Source organism: Takifugu flavidus, chromosome 14, assembly GCF_003711565.1.
Source record: "Takifugu flavidus isolate HTHZ2018 chromosome 14, ASM371156v2, whole genome shotgun sequence".
NCBI lineage: Eukaryota > Metazoa > Chordata > Actinopteri > Tetraodontiformes > Tetraodontidae > Takifugu > Takifugu flavidus.
In genome coordinates this window covers 3,359,555-3,379,220 of record NC_079533.1, presented here as the reverse complement: position 1 = coordinate 3,379,220, position 19,666 = coordinate 3,359,555, and the positions used below count along the sequence as shown (strand labels likewise).

Here is a 19,666-nt window from a genome sequence, read left to right as displayed (position 1 = left end):
AGGTTCATATTTCACATTGAGTATAAATAGACTATATTCTTATTATTAGGCTAAAAAGTGGCATTTCATAATATTTTTGGTTGGCGGTGTGGGATTTTTTGTATAACATTTGCTGTGACTCAAAAAGGTTGAAAAATCCTGCTGTAGATCCACATATGTGTTACAATATCTCCAACTTTAACTTAAAGACTAAATAAAGCTAATATAGAAGTATATATTTTTTTCATTCTGCTTTAAATTAAAAACAATGCTTTTTTCCACCCAAAAATTTGCTAAAACAAATAACTACTGTATTTTCCGCACTTTTTTTCATAGTTTGTCAGGGGGTGCGACTTGTACTCCGGAGCGACTTAAATAAATACATTATTACAGAATTTCACATGTTCGTTATTTTCACACTGACAAGAGGGCGCTCTAGGCGTGTGTACAAGTTCCTTTAGCGACGCAGAAGAAGAAGCGGTGCTTCGTCTATGGCGTTAGACTTGATTGTTTGGTAAACTTGCTCGGATGTTCTTTATGCTATAGTTATCTGAATAACTGTGAATATGTTACGTTAACAAAGCAGACACGTACTCAGTTCGTTGTGGGTCATGTAGCTGAATTGGTTACATTAGCATACCGTAACCCTATTGCTAATCCATGCTAATTGCCTTTCAAGATGAAATGTGTGTTCTTGGTCTCGGATTTTATCGAATAAATTTTCCCCCAAAACGCGACTTATAGTCCAGTGCGACTTATATCTATTTTTCTTCTTTATTATGCATTTTTTGGCTAGTGCGACTTAAACTCCGGAGCGACATATAGTCCAGAAAATACGGTAATTATAAAGTGCAAAGCAGAAACATTTACAGGTAGTTTAACTATTGCTGGGGGAAAAGTACAGTACAAAGAGATTAAAGAATGAGTACAGAGTACAGTGAGAGTTGTCTTTTAATCATTGGAAAAATGCTTGTTTAAATTATGCAGCATCATCAATGTGCAGGCAGGCTGGTCATCAGCATTATACTGTAGATGTCTTCACCATTGATATCATTGGCTGCTTTCTCGTTCTTTTCTGAAAAAATAAAAAGCTGAATCATCCTTCTGTGTTTGTCATGTCTGTTTTCTAGTGTTTTCACCAGTTCTGTTTTGTTTAGATCTTAAGAAGGGTTTCACTTTCTGGATCAGTCTACCCAAGCAGATTCCAACACAATGATCTACTCATATTTGTGCACATAACCATTAATTGTAAGTCTGCTTAAATATGCATCTAAGTTGGACCACTAATTTATGCAACCAGACTTTCCGTCCACTATGTAGCTTCTAGTAGTCAGATTATGGGTGGAGTCAAGTCACATTCCCTACAGTAGGTGGCACTTGCACTGCACTGCTTTACTCTTTTTCTTGGGCAGCACCAGGTGTTGTATCACAAAAATCAGTACAGAAGTTAATCAGTGAGGTAGCAGCCACAGATGAAACGGCAGTAGCAATGGGCTGTAAACTCATCCATGAATTAGCATGGTGGTCTGTGCATCCATCCACCAGGCTACTTCTCGCTTCTGCCTCCAGGTGAGGGAAATGCAAGCAAAATGCTGAGCATTTATGGATTGCACCATCCACATGACCTCTTAAAACGACTCATAACTGAGCTATCTGGGTGTGTTAGTCCGTCTCCATTCGTACCAGTCTGGGAGGATTTTAGTCAAGCTAAGGGATCCCCAAGCATTTTATGTAGTCAAACTAACGCAGGAATTTAGTTTCCTTATGTGAAATTATGTTAAAGTGAAACAAGGAAATACAATGAGTCTATTTTATTCACACTGTAAGAAATGACTAATGGAAATATTCAAGCAAACAAATACTATGAAATAGTGTTTAGTTTTTCTTTTGACTTAACCAGCGAAATCTGCACTGGGACTGAGCTCCCAATGCTCAGGTGAAGGTGTCTGTCTCAAAATAGCTGTCCATCAAAAACAGATTCAGTCTTTTGGCTGATCCTTCAACCATCACGCTGAAGCCCAGGGTCCATGCCAGTCTCTGCTCCATTCACCCCAGAGATGCTGGGCATGAAAGGGTGGGTCAGAACCATAGCATTCAGCCAAAGACTATCGAGTCTCAAGGCAATGAAAAAATCTGTTCCCCGCAGTCCCATTGAAGCAAAGGGACACTTGGCTCCTACAGGTGGCTGCATTGACAATACTGGAATGTATGAGAAGTTAACAAAATAAATCAACTCTGACTCTGAACAAAGGTCTTCATATGATAGGTAGGTTTTGATACTTTAGGAGGGAACCTGTCTTAGAGAAACCACCTCTGGATGCAGCCAAATCTCATGATCAGGCTGTGTGTAAATAGTAGTGTGGTTGATGTGTGCACAGTGTGCATGTGTAAGTTTGCATCTGCTTCTGCTGGAATTTCTCTGTGCTCTCAAGGGATTTGTGTGTTTGGCTTGTTTGCAGGACGACAGGTTAATGGACTGAGAAATATAAAAACCTGAGAAAGCGTGGCACATAAGCGTGGATAAAGCATTTCCTCTGAAATGCTTCAGGGGAACACTAAAACAATGATAATTGCTATCAAATGTTTGAGTGTCTCAACAAATACAATTTCAGGTTGCATAAATTCACAGAGAAATCAATGTTTTTTGAAGCATAAGAAGAAAAATCCAGATGTGCACTCTTGCACCATACAAGCCATCCCACATATGGTGCCAGTTGAACTGAGATAACTAGATTTGATGTTTCTGCGGAGCCGTCCAGAAGCAAAGTAGAGTTAAAACACTTTCATTTGTTGAACTGTAGAAGTTATCACACAAACATATGCTATTTTGCTTCATTTGCCTTTCCTCATGGTATATGTCATATATCCATAGGAAAGCAGAAAATTGCAGGCAGGTAAGGTCTACTTTAACTTACCCAGGCATGTTTCTTCTTGTGGTGTTTCTTCTTCCTCTTGCCATGTCTGTGGACTAGCTGGGGGTTGTTCTCCTGGTCTGAATGCAGTTGATGGTGATTGTTCTTGCAATACTCCAAGCTAAGACCATTGGAAACCTTGGGTGTTTTTTTCTTGTGCAGAGGGCCTGTCTGATTCTTTCTGCACTGTTGGGGGTTTAATCCCATGTTCTTCTAGAAAAGAAGCAGAAAAAGATAGGGCAAATTAAGATCAACCGTTTACCTGACTTTTCCCTTCTTAACGTGCCAAGTAGAGCTGAGAGGTTAATTTCACCCACACAGAAAATATAGCTACTCTTCTGCCTTCTTTAGTGATGGTAATAGGTATGGAAAGTGCAGTTTATTTATGCCACTGGAGGCAAGACTCAGTGAGCTTGAGACAGGGTTCAGCAGCTTTAAGGTTCCACAGCCTAGTATAGCTGCAGCTAGGTGTCTCCTGGAAGCATCTGAGCCAACGGCTAGCCAGGGGGTTGGGTGATAGCCAGGGCGGCTGGGTGACATTCACAGGAAATGTAGCCCACACCAAAGGCCCACAGTGCACCATCAACCACTTCCCGTGGCTAAACAGACTATGCTAATTGCCCACTCTGTTTTGCGCTATGTGAACACAGAAACAAATCTAAAGCTGCTGGCGTAAAACAATCGTAAATTTGGTAAAGTTATTGTTCACATCGGAACAAATGACATCAGACTACGTCAGTTGAAGGTTGCCAAAATTAATATAAAGTTGGTGTGCAAGTATGGAAAAGCGATGGTGGCCTCCGTAGCATTCTCTGGGCCCCCCTCATCTGGCCAGTGATGAAATGTTTAGTTGCATGCCATTGCTTCATTGCTGGCTGTCATGGTGGTGCCCCGAAAGGAAATTGTATTCTTGTAGATGAGTTAAGATAAGATACTTTTTATTGTCAATTCACTCCATATCATGAACATATAGATGAACCAACAAACCCCTGTCCCCTTTCGCGAAACCTTGACTTCTTGTGATTTGACTATTGTGGTGCGTTTTTCCCTTGTGGCCTGTTTTTGGATTCTATCGAGATTTTTCCACCTCTCGTGGATCAAACTGTTCCCTGTAACCTTCAACCATCCTGCACTGCGTGCTGGCTGCTTTCGGGTCCTGGAACAACCGTGTATAACACTTTAATTAAAGAAAACCAAAATAACCTCAGATTTCTTTTCAGCACTCGGCCAAATTAACCAAGAGCCACAGTGTTTTAGATCCATGCATCCCTTCTTCCTTTAATGGTGAAAACTTCTTGACTTCACTTCTTCACTAATAAAGTTCTAACTATTAGAGTAAAAGCTAATAAGGTCATCCCAAGAGCTGCTAGACCAGGGGTGGGCAAACATTTTGATTCGTGGGCCACAATGGGTTCTAACATTTGACAAAGGGGCCGGACCAGAAGCAGATGGATGGATGGAGTGCTTTGGTAACCTCACCTCATTGGAGAAAAAATACACATCTTGGGATATGGAGAAAACATGTGCTTTAATTTCAAATGAAAATGAAGAGACAAAATATCTGACTTTGGAATGAGTCTTAAAACACTTAAAATCAAATGAATAAAATGTGCCTTTTAAAAAAAAATTAATAACCATTTCTATTTTAAAGCACTGAAAGTTCTGTTATCCTTCAGGATATCACCATCACTCTCCTCCTGACTGTCTTTTTTCTAGTGGGAAAACACCAGAATTGCAGTGAAAATTTAACATTAACAAGGTTTATTCATTTAATTTTTCAAGTTTGGCGGGCCGGATTAAAACGTTTAACGGGCCGCGTGTGGCCCCCGGGCCTTAGTTTGCCCATGCCTGTGCTAGACCATCACCAGATGTGCCGTCTGTGGAAACATACAGGGTCTCCAACGAGCCCTTAAACTCCTTATTCCTATATATTTTTTCCGAGATGTCTTCATTAATTCAAAGATCTAAGTCCAACACATTTCTTTTAGAGCCCATCCCAAAACACTTAATGAAGAATGTTTTACAAATGGTAGGCAGTTCTATCCTGGACCAGATCAATGGTTCTTTACCAACAGGTAAAAAAACAGGTAAAGAACAAGGTGCTACAAGGTTGCAGCTATTAAACCGTTGCTTAAAAAAACATCACTGGATCCTGATGTTATGGCAAATTATAGGCCGATATCCAACCTTCCTTTTATCTCTAAAATTCCTGAGAAGGTGGTGGTGACTCAGTTACTGCAGCACCTGCAGAGAAACAGCCTGTTTGAGATGTTTTAGTCAGGCTTTAGCGCTTACCACAGTATAGAAACAGCACTTATTAAAGTTACTCATGATCTTCTTATAGCTTCAGATCATGGACTGGTTTCTATGCTAGTTCTGTTGGACCTCATTGCTGCTTTTGATACAGTTGATCACAGCATCCTGTTACAGAGACTGGAACATGTGATTGGCATTAAAGAGACAGCACTAGACTGGTTTAGATCATATTTATCAGATAGATACCCGTTTGCTCATGTCCATAGCGTTCCCTCTTCATACAATTAAGGTTAGCCATGGAGTTCCACAAGGTTTTGTACTTGGACAAATCCTTTTCACATTGTACATGCCTTCCTTAGGAAACATTTTTCAACAAAATTTTCATAGCTATGCTCATGACACTCAGAGAAACTCAGTCTTCCTATGTGCTGAAGTAAAGTGTTTTTTTGTTCTTGTTCTTATTATTGGCTGATTTTTCTTGTTTATTTTTATGAAATGAGAGGGTTTCTTTTTGTGGCTGAGGGAGGAATATAAAGTTCAGATTTATTTTCAATGTTTGCAGAATTATTATTTATATTCTTTTATAGTTACATATTAGTGTTAGTGCACTTGCAAAGTTGAGTTATTGGGTCTGCATTTATGGTTGCTTGTATTTAACAGTTTAAATCCTGTCTGGTAAACCCATCTCCATCCTGCTGTCTCATTTTATAAAGAGTGATCCATGAACCACCAACGAGCCCTCACATTACGACAGCACAGATCAACACCTACTGACTCCTGGATCCTCTTTCAGCCAGATTGAGGTGAGAAAAATTTGTGATTTTAGAGGTAGTAAGATATATGAGGATTGACGCTGCTGAAGTTCTGTTTGGGTGAGAGAGGCTCCCTGAAATTGCTACACAGTTTTTTTTCCCCTATCCAAAATCACCATCAAAAGTTTGAACTGATAACATCACAATGGATTACAACAGATTTGAGAAGATGTTCTTAACAGATATCAACTCTCATCCTCTGATTACATTTTGGTCTCTCAATCTTGACATTTAAGTGAACAATCGTTTCAGTTTTTTGAAATGACAATAATGAGGAAAGAGGAATAAAATGCATCAGGAATTAATTAATAGATAAAGGTAAATATTTTGTTTTATATAAATAAGAAGGAAATGTCTGGCTGTATGCAAGGTCTCTATGACGGGATAAATAGTCTGTTACAAAAGTAGGCTTGTTTATTAGAACACTCTGCTCAATACCGTATTTTCCTGACCATACGGCGCACTGTATTAAAAGGCGCAGTCTCAGTTATGGGTGCTATTTCTGTATTTAAAACATACATGAGGTGCATCGTATTTTTAGGCACATGCTAAAACATACAGTAAAAATGACAGCGGAAGTAAAACAGTGAGTTTTGACACATTTATTGAACAAAATGTTAATTCTTCCATCACAAAACCATCAAAGTTTTCATCTTCTGTATCTGAAATAAAGAGCTGTCAACATCAGCTGTCATCATTCAATGTCCAACATCCCGAATTCCTCTTCTTCATCATCTGAATCAGACTCACCGACCGGTTCCGCTTCAGCGTTGATGCCGACTTTTGTGAAAGCTCTTACAATACATGAAGGCGGTATCATAGCACATGCGTCTACAATCCACCCGCATATGGTGGCATAACTTGCCTGCCACTGCCTCATAGATGTGGCTGGGCGCGGTTATCTTGTCGCGGCAGTAGATGCGGAAGATGGCCACCCTCTCCTGGTAATCCGCGGGCAGCCGCTGTGCAACAGTTGTCCTTGCACGTATGAAGAGATGCCGCCGCCTCATAAAGCGAAAACACTAAGATTGCTTGATTGCCATTTTCAGCTGCATATTCGATGGCCTGCAGTTTAAAGTAAGCTTCATACGCGTCTCGCTTGACCGGCGCCATTTTAGGGGATCCTTACGCGTAGGTGTGCTGCTAATCGATTGGCGGAGCGTTTACCGTAGTGCACCCACCAAAGGCGCACAGCAGATTTTGGAATTCAGTCCACACACAAGGCGCACCATATTATAAGGCGCACCATCGATTTTTGAGAAAATCTCAGTGTTTTAGGTGCGCCTTATAGTCGTGAAAATACGGTACTATAAATTACGCCATCAAATGCTTCACATAGAAAAAAAGTACAATGAAAACTAACCATTTTTTCTGAGGCAAACGTTTTAGGATCACCGGTTTAAGGCATTAATATTGATGATAGTATGTAAACAAACATTCATGAAATTATTAAACACTGAAGCCTTCAGAGCTCAGCAAGTACAAAATACTTGGGTTAGAAAAATAAATCTAGAAAATCAGATCGCAAATATAATTTATTTTATCCTCTTTTATGTATGATTACAATCTGAATATGGAGACCAGTATTCAAAGAGAAACTGTAATTTTGTTGAACCCTAAAGCTGATCCCTCCTTCTGATAGCACTTGACTACAGATGTGAAGCTGCTTTGGAAAGTTGTTTTCCACAAAATAGGTGAAGATTCCATAATGTTCCATAACCCTAACCCTAACCCTAAGACTGGTAATGTTTTCAACAGGGAAGAGAGGCAGATACTGCTTTATTCTCAGTGGATATAGAAAATACCTTAGAGAGAGTAGATAAAGTCTTTAAGAATTTTAATCACTCGAAGCAAGGTTGCTGATTAAAAAAATATGAAAGTAGTCCATGACAGTATGAGTGTGAATGAAAGGGAGTAAAAATCTGATGAACTTCAATTCAGCTCAGTTTTATTGCAGAGATGTGCACTGATCCAATAATAAATGCAAAAATATCATCTGTCGTCCTCCTTGACTAGTAATAATTCTATCAACCCTGAAAAAACAGTCTGTCCATAGTGGTGAAAAATGCCACACTTGATGGGGCTGATCGATAAAACTGTTCATCTACTGTTGACACACTGTGAAAAACATTCACAACCCCCAGAGTAACCCATCAAACATGTTTTTGTTATGTCAAAAGTGTGGCTGCTTTGACTGAGTCAATTCAGGGAATGCCCCCAGGAAGACCTTTAAATTGGAGAGGCAGCCATCAGAGTGGAAGCTGCCTACTGAAGAGGAAAGTGCAGTGCTGCCAAGTTACACTATTGAAAATCAATATTTTGCAACATAAACACGACTGACAACAATGGCAGCATGGGAACAGCTTGTGAACCTCTGATTTTTGGAGCCAGGAAAGAGCTTATTTATGAAGTGTCAGCTCTAAGCATGCCAATTCTTCAATGAATGACAGAGTTTCACTGGATAGTGTGAAACAGTCTTTTTAAACATCATATTACTGATAGTTCTCTCATCTTGTCTTGTCTTCTTGACCACTTTATCCCTATTCCTGGTCACAGGGAGGGTGCACAGGTCCACCCCTGGATCTGCTTTTGCACATATGGGCAAAGGCAGGTCCACCCCTGGATGATTCGCCAGTTGATCAGAAAGCCCTATTTGAGAGTTCGGTACCTTGCTCAAGGGTACCTTGGCAGTGCAAAAAAACACCTTCCATGTTTTGTCTGCACTGGGGCTCAAACCGAGAACCCTCCTTACTAATAAGTTATTGTATTATTTCAGTGTTTCACTATACTTCAAATCACTGTGCCTCATTTTACTAATCACAATACATGTGAGGAATTATTTCACTAACACTTTCCTCAAAACACTGGCAGGAAAATAAAAATATACCATAATCAGGTAACAGCAAATGCTGACTGAAGGCCCACTACAAAGCAATTGCAATACCTACTTGGAAATTACTTATCTGGTGTTGTAGGCGCAGTGCTGAATCTGAATCTTTGCTAGGAATACTGAGTCATGATTAAAACATTATAAAAACCTTAATTTACTTGCATACACAGGAGCACATGCATCAAATTGTTTGTTGTTTCCACCCACACATCCAGCACAAAAAATACAAGACAACAGGGTGAGAAGCCAAAATATGAAACAAAGTCAGAGGGACTGAGAGATGCTCCATCATGTGTACGCCGTCATAACAAACCCTGAAGTCACAGAGTTTGTGGCGTAGACAGCACATGTTTTGATCTTAAGTACAAAAGAGTAAGTACTTTGTGATGAGGACTAAAACAACTGAAAAATCAGGCTCAGACTCTATGTCTGTGTTTATTATTAGCAACTAATCAAGCCCATCACACACCATTCACTTACATACTCACAAATAGGGTGAGCCCCTTAGAGTAAACTGGAGTGACTGGTGAAATGGAGAACATTCAAATCCCACATAAAAAAGCTGGAGCTGGAACTGTAATTGAAATTAAATTAAAGACTGCAGGCTGCATCATTTAACTATACTGCCCTGTAAAATTAAGAACTTGTATAGTCTCGTCTTCTTCTGGTTTATCCACAACCAGGTTGCAGGGCCAGCAGCCTAAGCACAGGTACCCAGACTTCTCTCTCTCAATACCCTTCCTCCAGTTTTTTGGGAGTATTACAAGGCACTCCCAGGCCAACTGAGAGATGCAGTCTCTCCAGCGTGTCCTGGATCTCCCACGGGGCCTCTCCCAGTGGGACAAGCCTGGAACACATCCCTAGGGAGGCGTCCAGGGGACATCTAAAACAGATGCCAGAGCCACCACAGCTGACTCTACTCAGCGGCTCTACTCCAAGTTCCTCCAAGTTCAGACTGAGCTTCTCACCCTCTCTCAGGAAATCTGTTCCTTGCAATCACACCCCTCCAGGTATCAATGTCATTGCACACATAAGTGTTGAAGTCCCCCAGTAGAACTATGGGGTCCCCAGTTGGAGCACTATCAAGCACCCCACCCCACCCCAGGGACTCCATGAAGGTTAAGTACTCTGTGCTGTTGGTCGGTCCGTAGACTCAAACAGCAGCAAGAGACGTGTCCCCAACCCGAAGGTGCAGGGAAACAACCTTCTCGTTCACAGGAGTGAACTCCAACACTTTGTGGCTAAACTGGGGGGCTGTGAGGTGACACCAGTCCACCGCTGCTCCTGCTGGGCAACTCCAGGGTAGCGGAGAGCCCTCTCAAGGAGCTGTGTTCCAGAGCCCATGCTGTGTGTGGTGGTGAGCCTGACTATCGCTAGCCAGTACCTCTCAAGCTCAGGCTCTTTCTCCCCCAGCGAGGTGACATTCCATGTCCTTATAGCAAGAGGTTTAATCTGAAAATTGGGTCGTTGGGCCCCCTTGCCACGACTGCCACCCAAACTACTTTGCTTCTGCCCCTCATGGATCTTCCTGCGGGTGGTGAGCCTACGGGAAGTTAGGCCCACGTCACCATCTCGGGCTGCGCCCAGCCGAGTCCCGTGGGAGCAGTCCTCATCACCAGGGGTACGCCTGCAAGCCCCAATCCAAGGCCTGGCTCCAGAGTGGGACCCCGGCCACGCCAATCCGGGCGATGTTAAAAACTTTGATTGATCTTTATTTTGGTTGGTGAACCACACTTAGTCTGGCCGGTCACTTTGGACCTGTTTGCCATGGGAGGCCAACCAGGAACATAACAGCCCCAGATAACCCAGCTCTCAGTCCCATTCAGGCACACAAACCCCTCCACCGCAATAAGGTGGTTTTCATTTCAGGGAGAGCTGGCCCATTTACTTAAATGGGCATCAGATTCTTGTCATTCACTGTTACTGGTGTCTGTACTGTGGAATCACTGAGGTGTGAACTTCCTAACATGGTTACATCTTGAGCTTAAAAGCTTCTGTGAAATAAATCTGCTTAGTTACCAATTTTGCAGTATGTACAGGTCATATGAAGGATAGAACGTTAATCTCAAACCTTTAGTTCAATCCAATTGTTACCTAAAACTAAGAACTAGCATAACCAAACTAAATAACTAACCTAGCATAAGACACACATGCCAACACACATTGAAGTATGTGGGAAGGAGTACATTTACATGCAAAACTTAAATGAGCTATGGTTGGAATGTGTCATCTCATCCGTATTTGGTCATTGTCCCAGTTTACATGCAATGGAGAAAGTCAAATAACTGATGGGAAAATGTACTCCTGCTTAACACTGGATCTGTCCTTTCAGTGGGTTAATATGGCACACCAATTATATATGCAAGTGCAGGGTTTGTGGAGGTTGCACACATCTGTTGTCTAGCTCAGAATACATGCTGGAGAAAATCAATCTGCAATTGTATTACCAGTATGTCTTATTCATCACAGTGCACATTGCATGTTACCCCACATGTGGAAGCAATAAAATTCCATCTGTTACAGCCAGGCTCACTACCAAGGGCCCAGTTAAAAAGATGACACAATATAAACCTGAATAAAAGTGCCTTTCATAGGAGTTCATACTGCTGCTGTTACGGCTACCTCTTCTCCGGCTCCATTTGATCGCCAGCTGAGCAGAGATGTGGCATACTACGACCACCCACACCTGGCTACTACAGTTCTCTAAAATTACAGACCCCAGTTTTTGCAGGTTTTAGAGGAAGAAATATCCTCCCTGCTGAGCAAGGGATTGGTGATGCTCTAAGAAAAGAAGAGGCAAGAGGGTTTCTACTGATGGTACTTCACAGTACCAAGGGGGAGTGGGGTTCGGTCCATAGTCTTAAAGACTGTCGCAGGAAATATACATTTAGGATGCTCATACTCACACTCAGCTACAGATCTAGGTGATCAGTTTTCTTCAATCAACCTCAAGGATGCACATTTCCACCTTCATAGTTATCCTGGACACAGGAAATTACTCAGGTTCACCTATCAGGGCATAGTCTACAAACACATGATGCTTATATTCTGAGTTTCTCTGGCTCTGAGAGTTTTGGCACACAGGAACTCTGTCAGTGTGAGACTCAGCCTTTTATCAGTGTCTCCATCGGGTATCAGTAGATCTCTTCACATTTCGTGCAAATGCCCAATGTTTTCTCAGAACCAGGCACCCAACGTGATTACGGAAGAGATGCCAAGATACATCTACTTAGGCTGGCTGGACGATGAGACCAGGTCTGTGTTGGGATTGGATGAGGCAATGCCTGGGTTAGTTATCGCAAAAGTGTGATGGTCCTCTCATCATCCCAGACACCCCACCTCATAGGCTGTCACCAACCCCACCGAATACACCTGAGAAACTTCTGCCCAGTGAGATTGATAAGAAAGGGGACACAGATGGGAGGTTAACAGGGTGAAATTGGCTGTGTTTCATCTGCTCTATATGGGAGCATGCAAGAATGGGAGGGTCAGTGCCCTGGGCAAAATGCTGCTGTTTGAGATTACATGTGGAAAAAGGATTTTGGAAGTGATTAAAGAAGACGTGAAGTACCTGGAGCTTGTGAAATACTGCTGGGAACAAAACAATTCAAAAAGTATAATCATTTATGTCTTGATGAAAAATTTACAGTCAAGAAATTTTGTTACACATAAACATTTCCACAACAGATTTTGTCATTTGAATAACAACATAAAATAAAATGCAAAAGGCAACAAATGAAGTCTACTATAACCCCACACACCTGGAATGTATGTTCCCAGACACTTTTGCATATTGCATATTAACCATCATTGATGTATTTTCCAAGAAGGCAAATGTACAGAGAAAAGAGAAAAACAGCAGGCCAGGATGGTACATGCATCTGATTCTGGTCTTAATAAAAGCCAAACGCCCATGAAACTCCATTTAATCATGCTTTAACTGCTAATTGGACATCCTACAAGACTTGGTGGAAAGCTCTACAATATTAAATATAGAGATGGTTCATTAGAGAAGGTCCCAGTCTTCTGGATATGATTGATTAAACCATCTGTATTGCTATAGCAATATTATATGCTGTCAGCTAGAATGGTGACATGAATGCTCCTCTTTTGAGAACCTTGAGTGTATGAAGAACATACGGGGATGTGATCATATAGCAGTTTAATCCTGCCTACCATCTATCCAAAAATCTAATTGAGAACATATATGTGGAGATTAAAACAGATCAGAACAAGTTTGTCAATTTAACTTTCGCTAGGACTATCAATCAGCTCCTTTTGTGACCCCGTGGAAAGATAAAAACAAATCTGACCAACGATCCGCTCATTGTCTAATCAATTTCATATAAGAGCCAGATATGAGGTGCTCTCTCGGAGTCTGCCGACGCACCTGTCATATACAGGCACGGCATAGGCTTCCTGTTTTTCAGACTGTTTTGTTTATATCTCCTTTGGTGACAAAAGGTTTCAATCTCACCAAACCTCACTTTAAATTCAGGGCTAAAAATATTGCCTTGAATGCATTTGCCACTCGGTGGGCAAAGTATTCAAAAAATTAAGAGAGGTTGCAACAGAGGTCGAGGTGGGATCATGGTTTTGAAGACCGAAGAAGATGCCCCTGGGACAAAATGTCTCAAGCAGCAAAGAACGCAAAGCCTTTCTGAGACAAAAACCCTGTTGTGCAGCTGAATTGAGCTGCACTTGTTTTTGGAACTATGACTTCCTGCCTCTATCTGCCCTTACAGATGCGGGTCTTTTTCATACTTATGAAGGTGAAAAGGATCTGGATCCGAACAACTTACTTCACCTTTCAAAATAAAACTATCACTGGAACAACTAGTTGTATATTGGCCCCCTGCTGGTCCACATTCAGAGTTCCTGTCTGAGTTCTCTGATTTCTTATCTGACTTGGTCCTTAGAACGGACAAAGTCATTATCATTGGAGACTTTAATATCCTTATAGACGTTATAAATGACAGCTTTAGAAATGGCTTCATTTCATTACTTGAGTCAGTTGGTTTCCTCCAGCAGAAAACCAACCAACTCATAGCTTTAACCACACCCGAGATCTAGTTCTGACTTATGGTGTTGAGGTAGAACATGTGTCAGTGTTCCCTCAGAACCCAGTCCTGTCAGACCATTCTGTGATCACTTTTACATTTATGATTAAGGATTCTTCTATCCTCAGAACAAAGTCTTACTATAGCAGATGTCTTTCAGATAATGCTGTAGCTAAGTTTAAGGAAGTGATCCCTGTGCTGATCCCAGGATCACTGTGTGTTTCCCCAGGGATCAATCATTAGAATCTTAGCCCTGCAGAGGTTGACTCGATTGCTGAAGGTGCAGCAACCTCACTGAGAATCACGCTTGATTCTGTTGCCCCCCTGAAAAAGAAAATAGTAAATCAGAGGAGGTGTGCCCCCTGGTATAATTCACATATCATGACCCTTAAGCAGAAAGTGCGAAGACTGGAAAGGAAGTGGCATTCTTGTAAAATAGACAGCTATCATGTAGCCTGGAAAGACTGTCTATTAGTTTACAAAAAGGCCCTTCGCAAGGCTAGAACAGGTTATTTTTCTTCTTTAATTGAGGAAAATAAGAGCAACCCCAGGTTTCTTTTCAGCACTGTGGCCAAATTAACCAAGAGTCACAGTGTTTTAGATCCACGTATCCCTTCTTCCCTTAGTGGTGAAGACTTCATGAGCTTCTTCACTGATAAAGTTCTAGCTATCAGAGAGAAAGCTAACCAGGCCATCCCTACAACTGGACCATCACCAGATGTGCTGACTGTGGGAACATACAGGTTCTCCAACGAGCCCTTAAACTCCTTCAGCCCTATATATTTTTCTGAGGCGTCTTCGCTAATTCAGAAATCCAAGACCACCACGTGTCTTTTAGAACCCATCCCAACACACCTGTTGAAGGATGTTTTACCATTGATAGGCAGTTCTATCCTGGACCAGATCAATGGTTCTTTAGTGTCAGGTTATGTACCCCGGTCCTACAAGGTGGCAGTGATTAAGCCGTTGCTTAAAAAAATCACTGGATCCGGAAGTACTCGCAAATTATAGGCCAATATCCAACCTTCCTTTTTCTCTAAAGTTCTAGAGAAGGTGGTGGTGACTCAGTTACTGGAGCACCTGCAGAGGAACAGCCTGTTTGAGATGTTTCAGTCAGGCTTTAGAGCTCACCACAGCACAGAAACAGCACTTCTTAAAGTCACTAATGATCTTCTCATGGCTTTCGATCATGGACTGGTCTCTATGCTGGTTCTGCTGGACCTCAGTGCTGCTTTTGATACAGTTGATCACAGCATCCTGTTACAGAGACTGGAACATGTGATCGGGATTAAAGGGACAGCACTAGACTGGTTTAGATCATACTTATCTGATAGATACCAGTTTGCTCATGTCCATGGTGTTCCCTCCTCATACAGTAGGGTTAGCCATGGAGTTCCTCAAGGTTCTGTACTTGGACCAATCCTCTTCACCTTGTACATGCTTCCCTTAGGGAACATTATTCGGCAGCATGGGATACATTTTCATTGTTATGCTGATGACACTCAGCTTTAGTTATCCATGAAACCAGAGGAGACAGGGAAGTTAGTGAAGCTTCAGACCTGTCTTAAAGACATAAAGTCTTGGATGTCTTCAAATTTTCTCCTCCTTAACCCAGGAAAAACTGAGGTCATGGTATTTGGTCCTGAACCTCTCAAGGATAGATTAGATCACATGATCACTCTAGATGGTATCTCATTAACATCAAGTCTCTCTGTGAGGAATCTAGGAGTAACTTTTGATCAAAATCTCTCCTTCAACTCACACATTAAATTAGTCTCTAGAAGTGCCTTTTTTCACTTGAGGAACATCACAAAGATCAGGAAGCTGCTGACGCGGCATGATGCTGAAAAGTTAGTCCATGCATTTGTTACTTCCAGGCTGGACTATTGTAATTCTTTATTATCAGGGTGTCCAAACAACTCTTTAAGAAGCCTCCAGTTGATCCAAAAGGCTGCAGCCAGAGTTCTGACAGGTATTGACAAAAGAGATCATTTGGATAATTATGAACTGGGGAATGAGCCTACACTGATATCACCCGGGATAATCAAATGTTTGTTTTTAATCATCTTCAAAAGAATCAAGGACTTGTTTGATAAATGTAAAGTTTTTATTTATCTTCAACAGTTAATCATACATGGGTAAATGAGAGGTATAGATCCATACAATGTTGTTGGGTACAGTATCTATCACATGTTCACACAGTTCCAAATACATGGTCTGCAGCCGCGGGATCCTACAATCAGGCATGGAAAAGGCAGATGAGTCAGGGGTTCAATGTCTGGCTCCATTCTTCACTCTTCATTCTTTTCTAATAATCGGAGGTGCACTGTCAATAAAGTGTCATTTTTTGTTATACACCACCCTAAATTTTTTCTTAAAAGAAGAGTTTTTAAAATCAAACCCATTTTTACCATAGATGATGTTGTGATGTCTTTCTCACCCTTCAGGTAGCTCTCCACCAGCGCTTTCACACTGTCAAAGTTGAGCAGCTCACCACATTCTCAAGTGGTGCACCTCATACTTTCCTGAAAATATGAAGTCAAAAATTATTTTTTGTTGCTCACCAGTGTGGTCTGAGTACGATTATGCCTCTTGGCAAACTCCCCCCAGAGGCTTTTAAGACAATTTAGACATCTGTCTCTTGGCTATTCATATGGTAATTCTTGACATACCATTCCACAATTTCTTGACACCCTCAGGAAACCCTGAAATGTCTTCAGGAACTTGTGTACATAACCTGTAAAAATGGTGCTGCTCCAGTCCTAAAAGGGGCATACTTCTGTACTCTCACCTACACTGTAACCTAGTTAGAGAGCCTCGTTAAACTCTTCCTTTACCCAGACCCCCATGAGTGCCTGGACATTCTTGCTGTGCTCCCGAGCCCCTCACTAGTTGTTAGTCTCAGCACATGTGAGGCAGGGTGTGAACACCAGTTTACCTTTAGAGGTTCCGTGAGGCAGCAGGGAAAAATAGACACCTTGCGGCGGGAGGACAACTGCCCAGATGATACCAAAACAGGTTCCAGGATTGTCAAAATCTTTGTAGATGATGACATGACCTAGAAGATAATCACAAGCACTGTTAACACAGGAATACAGAGAGGTGAAATTTGGAACAATTGAAAACTTAAGAATAAACTCAAGGACACTGTTCAACAAACAGATAAATCAATGAATAAAATCAGCACATTTCTCAATGTCCATTATCCTGATTAAATTCCTCAATGCTGCCTCCCATTCACTAATCAGAAACTAATCATAATTCAACTGGTGAGCTACCTAGCAGTAGTTCTGAAGAATTCTCTTAAGCCAAAATTTGTCTTCAATCTGGATGGATAACAGTCATCAATATAATCAGAAACCGCAAAAATGCAGTGGAATCGACAAAACCTCTTTCTCTATTGACGTCCTTGAATCAGGGTCGTTTTTTACCTCCTGAAATGCCCTGAATTAAAAAAGTAATGATAAAATATCATTGGTCCTCACTGTTGGATTTGCTCCATCACTTCCTCTCTTAGTGAAAAAAATAATTGTATTCGCAATGTAACAAGGTAGCCTTCAGTTCTCTGTATGGAAAGTAAACTAACCCCGGATCTGCATTGTGACCCAGCCTCTTGTTGTGGGTGGTGGAGGCTCGCAAGTGAATAAAGTTGAGTCTGGCTTCATAATCCTGGCGAGAAAGCTCTGGGGACTGGAACAGGGGATTGTTGATGTGGTCCACATGTAGGGGTGTTGCTACATAACATGGTCAACTGCTTCCTTAGCAACAGGGTCCAGTGTCGCCAAAAAAGCCAGGAATCCTGTGGGATCCTCAGTCTGCAGGGACAGGCTAACAATATCTGTAATTTTTTTCCAGATTATTATTTTGTTACAGTAAAATGACAACTATGCTTTACTTACCAAATTGTGATTGAGAAAAAGCCAAGGCTCTCGGACATTCATCTGTTTTATCTACAATAAAATATATTATATATATCTTTTATTTGATACTTTAATTGATACTTCATAATTTAATAGCTAATAATAACTTGATACTTGACAGAGACTTTTTTTGATGAAAGTAAAGAATGCTACTTACCCCATCCTGCATTTACCACACCGGTTGACATTTGAAGTTTGCTACAAAAGAAAATACATGCTTCATAAACACAAAATTAAAATTTTACCCTATTAAAACCCAAACAATAATAATTAATTGATTCATTAATTAAAAAGTTCAGAGAAATACTCACTCCAAACTATTTTTTCCATGAAGTTCTTCGGTGTTTGATGAATTTTGATGGTAGTAGTAAGAGGTTATTATCATCAGAAAGATGATAATGACGGGTGCTTAAATAACTGTCTTTATATCCTTGTAATCATTGAAGCCATTGATCATATGAATGTTTCTAATTCTGTTTTTCAGACATGTCTTTCTGTTTTCCCCGTGGGGAATTCTACTTGATAGAATGCATGACAATGAATTTTATCTCAGGCGCTGTCATATATGCAGTTCTTTTTGATTTTTAATGAAATAAGAGTTTGTTTGGGGTTGTGGTAGCTGTTGGCATTAGCTCAGTCTGTAGGGGACTGGCCAAGTCAGTGGAGGATTCTCCTTTTAAGCCCTGGTGTAGACAAAAGTTCTGAAGGCAAGGGGCAGTGCCAGGACACCATCAGAGCACTGCCGAGGTACCCTTAAGCAATGTACCAAACTCACAAACGCTCACATAGGGTGCTGGGATGAGTTGGTGACTCATTCAGGGTTGCAACCTGCTTTTGCCAATATGCCGCTGGGATAGGCTCCAGCACCCTCCCCATGATCCCAAAAGGGATAAACCGAGCTAAGATAATAAAAAAATGTTTGTTTAAACATGTTTTTAAATGAATTACATAGGTAAGAAAATGGATTTGTGTCACAGACACTCTTACCTATGTAATTCATTTAAAAACATGTTTAAACAAACATTTTTTATTATCTTAGCTGGAAAATGGATGTTCAGCATTGTAGATCTAGTAGATCACAGATTACTTTTGAACTGCATGGGACGGAGGTCAGAGGAGACAAAGGAATCTAGGCGAATAAAGTCATTTTTCAGAAGGATTGTGGAGTTATCATGAAAAATAATTAGTAATGTAACAGCAAAGAAATATTCGTTTATCAGATCAAAGCAAGGTTGTTTCTTTGATTTTGCTTTTTGGGTGTCCTGCTGTCAGTGTGACCAGACTCCTGGAGCTGTTCCTCTGAGCGAGCACTGCAGCAGATCATAAAACCTCACTGCTCTTCTGCTTCAAACAACTTTTCTCTCAGTTCCTGTCATATATGGTAAGTTCAATGCAGTTCTATTCATGTATTTGATGAATATTATCTTTTATTTCTCTTGTGAGTGCATGCAAATTAATGGTCTCTTTCTGCTGAATAACCACTCCTGCTTGTTGCAAAATGCTGCAGCTAGAGTTCTGACAGGTATTGACAAAAGAGATCACATATCTCCTGTACTGGCATCTCTTTATTGGTTGCCCATTAAATCTAGAATCATTTTTTTAAACTCTTCTTCTGACTTACAAGGTCCTCAGAGGCCTAGCTCCATCCTACCTGGAGGAGCTAGTGACACCTTATTGTCCCAATAGACTGCTCCGCTCTCAGAATGCGGGTTTACTTGTGGTTCCCAGAGTCTTTAAAGGTAGAATGGGGGGCCCAGCATTTAGCAACCAGCCCCCCACCCCGCTGTGGAACCAGCTCCCTGTCCAGGTACAGGAGGCTGACTCCATGTCTCCTCTC

The 19,666-nt window shown here is 41.2% G+C and overlaps 1 protein-coding gene and 1 long non-coding RNA gene across 10 annotated transcripts in view; both read right to left on the bottom strand.

Annotated features, from left to right (window-relative positions):
• auts2a (activator of transcription and developmental regulator AUTS2 a) overlaps positions 1 to 19,666 on the bottom strand; it is a 222,542-nt gene that overhangs the window by 178,320 nt on the left and 24,556 nt on the right. For 7 of the 9 annotated variants that reach the window (XM_057053825.1, XM_057053833.1, XM_057053821.1 and 4 more), the window contains one exon: positions 2,895 to 3,104. In XM_057053825.1, coding sequence (XP_056909805.1) covers positions 2,895 to 3,104 — 210 coding nt within the window. The remainder of the gene's footprint in view (positions 1 to 2,894; positions 3,105 to 19,666) is intronic. The other 2 variants (XM_057053832.1, XM_057053824.1) reach the window with 1 other exon arrangement.
• LOC130537232 (uncharacterized) lies at positions 15,995 to 17,802 on the bottom strand. Its single transcript, XR_008953581.1, has 4 exons — positions 17,496 to 17,802; positions 16,848 to 16,967; positions 16,321 to 16,434; positions 15,995 to 16,235 (listed from the first exon to the last, which is right to left on the bottom strand). It is a non-coding gene; the product is annotated as an uncharacterized LOC130537232 (long non-coding RNA).